This window comes from Oncorhynchus nerka, linkage group LG11 (assembly GCF_034236695.1).
Source record: "Oncorhynchus nerka isolate Pitt River linkage group LG11, Oner_Uvic_2.0, whole genome shotgun sequence".
Classification (NCBI taxonomy): domain Eukaryota; kingdom Metazoa; phylum Chordata; class Actinopteri; order Salmoniformes; family Salmonidae; genus Oncorhynchus; species Oncorhynchus nerka.
The window spans coordinates 31,017,415-31,028,729 of NC_088406.1; the positions used below are offsets into that span (position 1 = coordinate 31,017,415).

Here is an 11,315-nt window from a genome sequence, read left to right on the forward strand (position 1 = left end):
GGTGATGTAGTTTTCTGAAGTGGGCTCGATGACGGTGGTGCCAATGTAATGTCGTGGATTTAGACCCAGACGAATTAGACTATATTTAGTTAGACACTGTGTCAGACCCAGATGATAATGCAGTGCAGTGGAGCATCACCAAACCATTTCCCCTGATTGTACAAGACAGTTTTCTCCACTGGCTCTCCTCCGAAAGGCTGTAGAGTTTGTCTAAGTTTATGTTTGTCTCTGTGTGCATGCTTGAAGTCACGATTGGTCGAATCTAAGTAGCTCTTGTTTGTTTTTGCTGTGTGTCTCCATACAGGGAGGATGCAGAGGCTCCCAAGGCCAAACTGGTGAAGCCCAACTCCCTGTCCTCATCCCGCTCTGGCAGCTCCCGCTCCGGGGCCTCCTCAACACAGTCCATGGTGCACAACACCGCACCCCGCGGGCACCGCCCTCGCCTCCCAGCCATTGCTGCCCTTAAGGAGAACGGACAGCCCCCTGACTTCCCACAGTCCCCCCCAGCCTACACCACAGTGGTACCACCCAACAAGACCCCTGAGCCCCCCGGCACCCCCAAATACAACATCAACTCCAGGAACCAGATCTCTGGGCCCACTCCCCCAACTCTCATGGTCCCTGCCCAGAACAAGGCCTTTCAAACTGTGTAGGAAGTAGAAGAGAGTCCATCCTGGCTGTGTTGAAGCATAAGACCCACCCCTCCCCCACCCCTTCAAAGACACAAACTCTTCTGTTAAACAACGGAATGCAACTAATAAAAGGATGTAATTAAATTAATAAATAATAGAAATCCCAAAACTTTTAATGAATGCATACTTAAAAAGGGAAAATAAGAAATGCTTGCCCCCTACTGAATAAAAAACAACTAAACTAAACTAAAAACCTGAGACAGAACATTTCTGTTTATGTCTCTCGGCTAAAGAACTTATTTTTACACTTTTCTTTCAATTTTGAAGGCATGGGAAGCAGTGAGCGAGCACAGCGCTGTGTGCGGTGAGGTGGAAGGAAAACCAGAGTGGAGCTTTTATTTATTTATCAAATCAAAAGGACGGGAGGAGTGCAGAGAAAAAGGAAGAAAGAAGGGATGGGATGAGAAAAGAGAGATCCAAAGTCAGAGCCAGGTGCCGACGGAGGGATGAGGGCATGGAATACTGAGAGAGAACAAGCCTCTTTATTTTGGCCTTGTGGTGTCTCTGACTCATCCAACCACACCAATCCAAGCAGGCAGACACATTGGAGCTTCCCGCTACAAACCACACACCCAAAAACACCCCTAGCCCTCTGACAGATAGCCGACTGTTTTCCCTGTGAGGAGAGAAAGCGTTAGATCACCCCTCCAAACCACAGGTGGCCGGTGGCACCTTATTTGAGGAGGACGGGCTCATAGAAATAGCTGGCATGGAATAAATGAAATGGTATCGAACACATCAAACACATGGAGAATTTCTCAATATGTATACTACCGTACTCTACACTCTCATGCTCCGAGTGATGTTCTCTCAAGTACGTTCTTGTGAGGACTAGAGTGTGGAGAACACATAAAACATTATATTTGAGAAGCACTCCCACTCCCCCTACTGTATTACCTCACACTGCATCTCCCCAATCACTGAACCTTTTCCAGCCAGGACAATGGCAACAATAGACGCAACAAGATATACATAAAACAAACGTTTTACCTAATAATTATCAACTAGATATATGTGAATCATAGTACTCTAGTTAGCCACATAGTTTAACAGGCAAAAATGACCTAAAACTAATGTTATGCAAGGTAGATGTTCCAATTCTTCGTGGCTAGCTAGCTAGCCCTATTAAATTACTATGGATTTACCCATTCACTGAACCTTCTTCCAGCCAAGACAATGGCAATAGAGATTAAACAAGATATACACAAAGCAAATGTTTTACTTCATAACTATCAGCTAGCTATATGTGAATCGTAATAATGTAGCTAACCACATAGTTTAACAGGAAAAAATGACCTAAAGCTAATGTTATACAAGGTAGATGTCAATTCTTTGTGGGTCGCTAAGCTAACAATCTTTGTGGCTATCTGGCGAGCTAACAGTAGTAGCTAACCAGTTTGCCCTATTGACTTATTATGGGCTTGCATTCTACGATACGTAGGCAGGTAAACATGCCAAAAATAACACACCATGTATTTATTAACCTATCAAGATAAAATATTGTAGTCATGCAACATATGAGATGAGAATAGGCAACATTTCATTCTGAAGTCAGAGTGTATTTTCTCTCGATTCAGCTCAAATAATGGATTTCAAGAAATGTTGTGTCATTTTTTACGTGGTTGCGTCATATTTCTTTGCATCATTTCTGTTGAAGCTTGCATCGATGCACGCTTCCAACTATGTACAAACTCATTCGAGAAGTGCCCTCTGTGCTCCATTTCGCATACTTTGATTTGGACTCATACTCCAACTCTTCCCTTCTCCAATTTGCGTGCTCGGAGCATGGTAGTATGTATTTTGAGAAACACCAATGCTTTCCATGTGTTTGATACTATTCAATTCACTCCATTCCAGCCATTATTAGGAGTCGTTCTCCCCTCAGCAGCCTCCTGTGCCGCAGACGGTCTGTGATGCTTTACGGACTCCACGACGACATCTAAGACACACCATGTTCCGTGGTCCTGGCCCCATTCAGAGAACAGCTCATCTGCTTTTCTCAACAGGAGAAACTTTAGCCACATTCATAGGATGCATCACTGACATAGTAGCTTGAGTTCTGCTGAAACTTTTATTTTTCTCCCCACATCCTCTCTCTCAGCTCTGTGGATATTCTACATCAGTGATCGACAATTCTGGCCTCCCGGGTCTGTAGTGGTGTCACACTTTTCCCCCATCCCTAGCAAACACAGCTGATTAAACTAATTGCGTGTAAACTGAAGATCATGATTAGTTGATTATTGGAGTCAGGTGTGTTGGCTGGGGCTGGGGAAAAAGTGTGAGGACTGGAGTTATCATCCCATATAGTATGTAAACTCCTCCCCAAATTAACATATGGGTGAATTAGGTGTTAAAGTACAGTACATAGAGATACATGACTGAATATACTGGATAAGAATAGCTTTAAGACAAGGGGGCATAGTATCTCTTCTATTTCTATTTTACTCCCCCACCCGGACATGTCTGGACAGGTTGTGAAGGGTGACACAGTTTCAAATAAATCAATCAAATTGATTTATAAAGCCCTGCTTACATCAGCTGATGTCACAAAGTGCTGTACAGAAACCCAGCCTAAAACCCCAAACAGCAAGCAATGCAGGTGTAGAAGCACGGTAGCTAGGAAAATCTCCCTAGAAAGGCCAGAAACTAGGAAGAAACCTAGAGAGGAACCAGGCTATGAGGGGTGGCCAGTCCTCTTCTGGCTATGCCGGGTAGAGATTATAACAGAACATGGCCAAGATGTTCAAATGTTCATAGATGACAAGCAGGGTCAAATAATAATAATCACAGTGGTTGTCGAGAGTGCAACAGGTCAGCACCTCAGGAGTAAATGTCAGTTGGCTTTTCATAGCCGTTCATTCAGAGCATCTCTACCGTTCCTGCTGTCTCTAGAGAGTTGTAAACGGCAGGTCTGGGACAGGTAGCACGTCTGGTGAACAGGTTCCATAGCCGCAGGCAGAACAGTTGAAACTGGAGCAGCAGCACGACCAGATGGACTGGGGCCAGCAAAGAGTCATCGGGCCAGGTAGTCCTGGGGCATGGTGATAGGGCCCAGGTCCTCCGAGAGAGAGGGAGAGAAAGAAAGAAAGAAAGAAAGAAAGAAAGAAAGAAAGAAAGAAAGAAAGAAAAAGAGAATTAGAGAGCATACTTAAATTCACACAGGACACCGGATAAGACAGGAGAAATACTCCAGATATAACAGATTGACCCTAGCCCCCGACACATAAACTACTGCAGCATAAATACTGGAGACTGAGACAGGAGGGGTCGGGAGACACTGTGGCCCCGTCCGATGATGGCCCCGGACAGGGCCAAACAGGCAGGATATAACCCCACCCACTTTGCCAAAGCATAGCCCCCACACCACTAGAGGGATATCTTCAACCACCAACTTACCATCTTGAGACAAGGCCGAATATAGCCCATAAAGATCTCCCCCACGGCACAACCCAAAGGGGGGGTGCCAACCCGGACAGGAAGATCACATCAGTGACTCAACCCACTCAAGTGACGGTTGTGTCTCAGCCTGAAGAAGTGCCACCAATCCCCAGGATGGGTCATCATTGCTTTTTTAAACAATTTTATTTACCTCCACTGTTTAGCAATGTTACTGAAACCAAAGCCTGTCAAAAACACCATGAATGTGTGTTGAACAAAGATGGTCACTACGAGTATTTGCTTTGCTTTATAAGGTGAATGGAAGGAAGTCAAAGATCGGTACAGAGGCACATATTACCTTGAAGTTAATCCCCCAAATACTGTGGATGAGGGAATGGAGGAAGGAGTATGACTTTAGTGACTTGTATTGTACAGTGTGCATGGTTCCACCCATGGAAGGTACTCTCCTTGGATCCACAACAACAGAGTGGCACTCAATTACTGTCTCATTGTGTTTATGGCTGCTCAGTACGTTGGCCAGGCTTTGGCATCAGCCATCCCATTTGTTGTACAGTGTAGTTTGAATGAAAGTTTAGAAAAAAAGGACAAGTAGGCAATTTAGTGTGCCTTTGCAATCCCTATCCCCTTTGACGGTTTCTTTCTCTGTCCTTATCGTGAATGCACAAGTGGTTTGAGTTATCTGTGTTGATCCAGCTTTGGGAATCTACAGCCAAACTAGAGGGGCGTAAGCCAAACATGTGTGATTATATGAAACCCAATCACAATGCAGAGAGTGTACATCTCCTTAACGAGACAACGATCTATGCCAATGGAGTAATGTACATTATGTAGTCATAGTGTTGTTTTATATTGTACATACAGATAGATATACGCACATGATGTCATTTAATTTAACAGACAAGGTGGTGGTGGTGTTGCTGGTGGTGTTAAGATGTCCAATGAGGAAAGAAATGCCTTTTCAAAGAGAACAAGTGTTTTAGTTCGATACAGGCCTTCAGGGCCTCACCCACACATTCTCATGTTAGCCGCATATTCAAAGGAGTAGGATAGGGGGACCAGCCAGGCATATCCTATTTTAATGGATAAGGCATCAGTGCAGACACAGTGTTTATTTTAGTTTCTGTGACAGTACAGTATATGCCTATTATTGAATTCAATTCAGTTTCACAGGCAGTAATCTTGTTTTCGCTAGTGCTAGTGGTGTCTCGAGACAATGCCTGTCCATAATTCATACTCATCTAGTCCTCTGGAAGCCGCTCGCATGCTATCTGCCTGGTAATGCTGTCTTTTAATATAGCCATGCACTGGTCTATTTGTGTATTGACAGCTTCCCATCACACACACACACACCACACAGTACACAGTGAACCGAAAGATGAAATAGTCAGACTTGTTATTTCTGTTCCTTTAGAATAAATTTGATGGAGGGAATGTCGGGGGGCATTATGACTGACTGATGGTCCTGCCCATCAAAGGGAGCACAAAAATAACCATTGCATAGCCCAGGAGACAATACACACACACACACACACACAAACAGTGCTATGTGTCTTATCATTCTCAAAAACAGATGCTCTTACACAGTTTTCAAGGGAACCTTGGGAGAGGAGGGGACGTACAACAAGATTAAAATCGAGCCAGAGCTCTAGGCTCCTCCATTTAAATTCCCTCCACTGCCCACAGGAGCAGCCCGGTGGAGGATAGAATACTTTGTCTTAAATTCCTCCGGCTTTTTGATTTGCCTTCCAGCAACTGGAGGTCTCAGGTGGCAAATTCCCCAGTTTACGAGCCCTCACGTTGCTTCTCCTCATCTGTGCCAGCTTTGTGGACTGTCAAACCTACTTCTCCAAATGAATCCTGATAGGCTTTTGTCTGAGCAGTCGGGAATTTAAACTAGGCTTTCTCTCCACCCCAGATTTGCAACACACTCAAAAATGGTTCTTAAAGTGGCACCACTCTAATGTTATCAGCATTCAAACGTAAGTGAAATGATTCATGATTCTGATTATCCTGCATTATATTATATGAATATGAATCTCATGTAGCCACCATGTTTGTGTTCTTTAGCAGTTTTTGGGACAAGCAGTCCAGCATGACAGATTGAAGCTCAGACTGTGTTTGGCCAGCCTCTGGTACAGGAACATGATGCATTGTGACAATCTGAAAGTGGAGGGGTGGAAGTCCATCACAGAAAGGAGGAACGCTAAGGGAGCTGCATGTCAAAGGTCATCGAGCAGATGAGGGGAATGCTTTGCTTTGATGTAAACTTATACCTGTATTTGGCTAAAATCATGTTATTGTAAATATATATCACAGAATGTTTTATGAAGCTTTATTTTGTTTTCTGTTTTGGTTCTTCTGAATCCATGTACTTTTCACTTTTATGTGCTGTGCTCATCGTGGGTGAGGGTTTGGGGATGGGGGGTTTGGCTTTGTCTGTAACGACCTTGTCTGGATGTCAGACAGACAGCTCAGCACGGCATGATAAACGGAAATATAAACCTCTCTTTACTTTTCACTCATCTGTCATCTTCTTCACAGTCGCTTCTCTTTGGTTTTTTAAAGCGGTACAGTTTGTTTGACAAAAACAATCCATGTAAATATCACAAGTAAAAAATGTATATTTTTACGACTTCTGAGTTATTACTATTTCCTTTGCAAATAAAATATACAATGACAAGTTATATGGCTTTTTTTGCTTCAATCAAGGCAAACGCTAGCAGTGAAATTGACATTCGATAGCAGCTGCCTCTCATGTGTGTGACATTGTAATGTTATTATACTGGTGGCTCAAGGTGAGAGAGATAGGGACCACATTTCTCTGTGTTGCTAATAGGGCTCATGATCTCCAGTTTCCCAGTGACAGAATGGTAATCGACAGCAGTAGCAGAGGCTTCACCCTAAGTGCTACTCTCCAGGCCCATGGATGTGACAGTTATGCCTATTGCAGGAAGATCCAAGATATCTATTGACCTGTCAGCCTTTTATTGACTGACATTTATCATTTTCCCTCAGAAAATGTCTTCCTATGTTAACAATTTATTGAACTGCCAAAATGAAGTATACATGTCTAACGGATCCATAGATAATGGGTGAATTTTATATATTTTTCAAGGAACACAGGTATCGTACAAAAATATGTCTGTTAACAAATCACGACAAACAGTGATTATGGAATATATTCCTCAAGTAAATGGTAAGAGATATAAAAGTGAATGTATTGTAGATATGAGAGCAATAAAATGGGTATTGGTTTGGCTACATACCACATATTAGACTGTGTTATCTGACATCTGCTTGTTGCTGATCCTATTTGTTTAAACATTAGCATAATTCCAGAGCCCCTCACGCATATCCAACAAGATTGATTCAGATTTTCAAGCCGACATCACATTTCTCTACTCTGCTCCATGCCTCTGTGCTCTTTGATTCCACAGGATTAACAGTGTGTGATGACACTCACACACCCCATCAGACACAGAAAAACATATGTACACATTATGTAAACACATGTACACATACATACACATACACACTTCAGCATCAAAATCAAATTATCTGGCGTGAAAATCAATAACACAAGCACTGGCCATTGTATGTCTCTCATTTTAGAAAAATGTAATTGAAAATGAAAAAGGCGATTCCAGTCCTAGTGTGGAATACTATAATGGATTACCACGGGAATAGAAAACACAATGTTACTCTAATGGGTTCTAACATAACTATGATAAAGATGAGTCCTTGTGTCCTTATCTCGATTTTGCCATGGGAAAATGTTATCAAACCTTATTTGGCTGTTGAATAAGATTTGATTACATTTTCTTATGGCAAAAATAATCGGATTAAGATATTCGTCATCGAGATAAGGACACAATGACTCATATTTATCATATTTATGTTCGAACCGATTAAAGTAACATTGTGTTTTCTATTCCTGTGGTAATCTTGAAAGTTAATGTATGTAGATTGCCATAGTACATAATTGGAGAAATATGTTTCTGTTAATCAGTTATAGAATTGTGCCCCCTGGTGTTGATTGAAGATCTCAGTGAAAACGGCTCCATCTGTGATGATGCTGCTGGACCCTAATGTGATAACAGACATGCGCATTTTAAACCAAGAAATCAGCCAATAACATAAATGAGCCACTTGATCAGTTTATCACAAATCCTCAAGGTGATTAGTGACCACATATTACTATGTAGACTACAGTATGGTGGTGGTGGGATATTGGGATGGAAACAGTGACGGCATGAATAGCTTTGGTTGTGGCTCCCTCTGGTGGTCCATAATATGGCCACCTCCAGAGGTATCATGGTTGTCACAAACCACGTTTCCATCCAACCATTCCATGCAGATGAATTACCTGCCGCATGAAAAAAGTTACGACCGAGCTTATCGAAACATGAAATGCCTGTACAATTTTATAATAGAATGGCATTGATAAGAGCATGATGATATAGGCCTAGTATGTACCCACTGGGCACACACATATACTTTGACAACCCACATGCAACTATCATGGTCATGTATCTATCTGGACCAGAATATCTTCTTCCTAAAGGACAATTGGTAGCCATCTGCCATCTGCCCATTGATTCCCATCTAAAATGGTAACTGCTGCTGTATAGAAAACAAAGCCTCGCTCACCAGGGTTATAGCTCTGTATAAAAGCCAAAAAGGTGGCGAAAGAAGACTATTGAGCAATTGATACATTTGTCTGAAGGTTGTGTCAAACTTAACACACACATCGTAGACTTTTAACGATGTCTGTCTGCCTCTCAGTTCTCTCAGTGATTCTCAGTGGATAATGGGTATTGCACTGTGACCCGCATCTCAAGCCCATTTCACTGTCTGACGACTACACTAATTACAGCGCTGCCATAAAGTCAAATGGAGAGGTTAATAGGATGCTATTTTTAACATCCACTTGGCATTATAATTCCCTTTTTAAATCAAGAGTCCCCAACTCCCCCTTCATCCAGATGAACTGTGCAGACAACATTCCAGTCTGAAGACACTCAATTGCTCACAATTTACTCCTTGATACTATTCTTCTTGATTTTGCCCTGCTCATAGTGCTAAAAGGAAGATAATTACTTGACTTATTCCTTTTAGCTCTTAGTGGAGTAATGTGCATCAATGGTGCATCTCCAGAAAACTTTGTTCTGGGTAGTTTTCATGACCTTATTCCAGGTGGTTCCTGCCTTATCTCTTCCTCATTCGTCCTTCTCCTTGGCTTCTTTGGGTGGCCAACATTCCTTTTGACCTGTGTGTGAACTGCACAATATCGGGGAATCTTTTCCAGCTACAAAAGTTTTGTTTCCCAAGATGTTCTTTTGGGCAAAAGGATTGCCCATGGGACTTTTAGGAGCCATTGGTCAAACATAAATGTGCTTTAATTAAGCCATTGGCGTTAGGCTTCATCTGTGAGATTCTAATTAATTCACAAAGCCTTATTGATGCTAAACAAAAAAAGTAGAGCACTTGTTACATTAAGATCTATAAAGTTAAAAAAAACATTGTTTGTGTGGCCTAATTATACATTAAAGCAGTGAATAAAATATCCTAATGTGGCAGAGTGCAGAAAAGTAAGAGTAGGCCTAGGCCAAATTGGCATGCCATGCGGATTCATTATCAAATTATTCTGGGCCCTTAAGACGTGTATTTGGCAGATGCTGAGCTGACTCCATGCAGTTCAATGGAGGAGAGCTAATTGAATACAAGTGATGACCAGGCTATCCTCCCACAGTAAAGTAATTGATCTGAGACTCCTCAGGAAAACTACACAAATCAGCAGAGCTGTGAGGATTACACTATTAGTGACAGACAGCAGAATTCTGTATGAGAAGTCTTCTATTTTCTAACCATAGGCTAGTCTATGACAGATAACATACAGTATGTCATGTGGGGTACCACATGGGTTTATTCTGGGTGTATGTACACAGGATCTTCATTTGATCACGCTGTTGCAGGAGAGCTTTCCTGCAAACTTGTAGTATATTTGAAGTTTAAAAAGGCTTCTGGAGTTTGTAATTTCCACTTTGAAATTTCAGTCCATTTATTATAATCCACAAAATAATTCACATTTCCTGCTGTTGCAAACTGGCTCAAATTAAAATCCTACATCTGTTGGTCCACCCATGCTCACAAACTGGACAAAGCTAACCCTTGGAGAGTGAGGGTCATGCTGACTAGCCAATCAGGGCCTGAAGAGACAGCATGGCTAGCTCATATACAGGGGTGAGGTGAATGGGGACAGTCAGATTGGCTAAGGCTAGGAGCTGATAGCAATTTCTTACTTGAGGGGGAGAAGAGGTGAGGATGGGTGAGAGCTAGACAAACAATCAACGCGCACACTGGAAAAATGTCCTAAAGCAGCCAATTGGATTCCATGAAATTTCAACACCTACAGTAGGATTGGGGTGAGTACCAGAAGTGTTGTGAAATCCAATATGTTGCTTTCGAATTAGCTAGCCTAGCATGAGGACGAAAACGCAAGTATAATTAAAAACTAGCAGTGTTTCAATCTTCTCGATTTTGCATTTCAGATAATGGGATAATTAGGAGTACAGGGACATCTTCCATCCCTGGATTGAGGTACATTTTCTAGCCAAATCCCGCGTTCATTAACATGGTGCAAACATAATGGGTGAGAAACATTTAGACCTGAGGGGATTCAGATGTATTTAGAGTCATTGGCTGAATCTCAGGTCGAAACATAAAGGAAAGTCTGTGGTAGCCTACCTTATGTCAAGTTTGGGGTGACAGACAGCATCAGGTCAAGCAAATAAGAATTGTTTAAATAAACATTCATTTACATTTTCAAAGTTCTAACGAAATCAACATATTTGAAACAGGGACTCATCAGATCCATTATCAAACAAACAAAGAATTCTCACTCTACAGTGGCGCGCGGTCCTCTATAATGATTCTGTTTCATCATTTGGAATAAGCGGTTGCTCGACTCCAATGAAGCGTTTTGTGTGACGCGTGGCACCAACTGCGCCTCAGCGTCCCAATTATACTTTTCGGCGGGGAGTAGAGCGTATAGGATGCTGTGACAAGGAGCTTGGATGGAGGGGGACCACAATATAAAAGCGACAGTACCAACACTCATTTTTATTAGTCCTTTATAGTGCGATAGGCTTGTCTCTCGAAGTGCGCCCTCGTCATCAGTAGGCTGTTCGTAAACACAGTGTGCATGTGTTGCGATAAACATCA

General features: G+C 42.2%; 1 protein-coding gene across 1 annotated transcript in view; it reads left to right on the forward strand.

Annotated features, from left to right (window-relative positions):
- Nucleotides 1-6,775, forward strand: part of LOC115136668 (CXADR-like membrane protein) — a 99,584-nt gene extending 92,809 nt beyond the window's left edge. Inside the window, exon 7 of the mRNA XM_029672293.2 lies at nucleotides 305-6,775. Coding sequence (XP_029528153.1) covers nucleotides 305-653 — 349 coding nt within the window. The 3' untranslated portion in view covers nucleotides 654-6,775. The remainder of the gene's footprint in view (nucleotides 1-304) is intronic.
- Nucleotides 6,776-11,315: the final 4,540 nt, after the last annotated feature.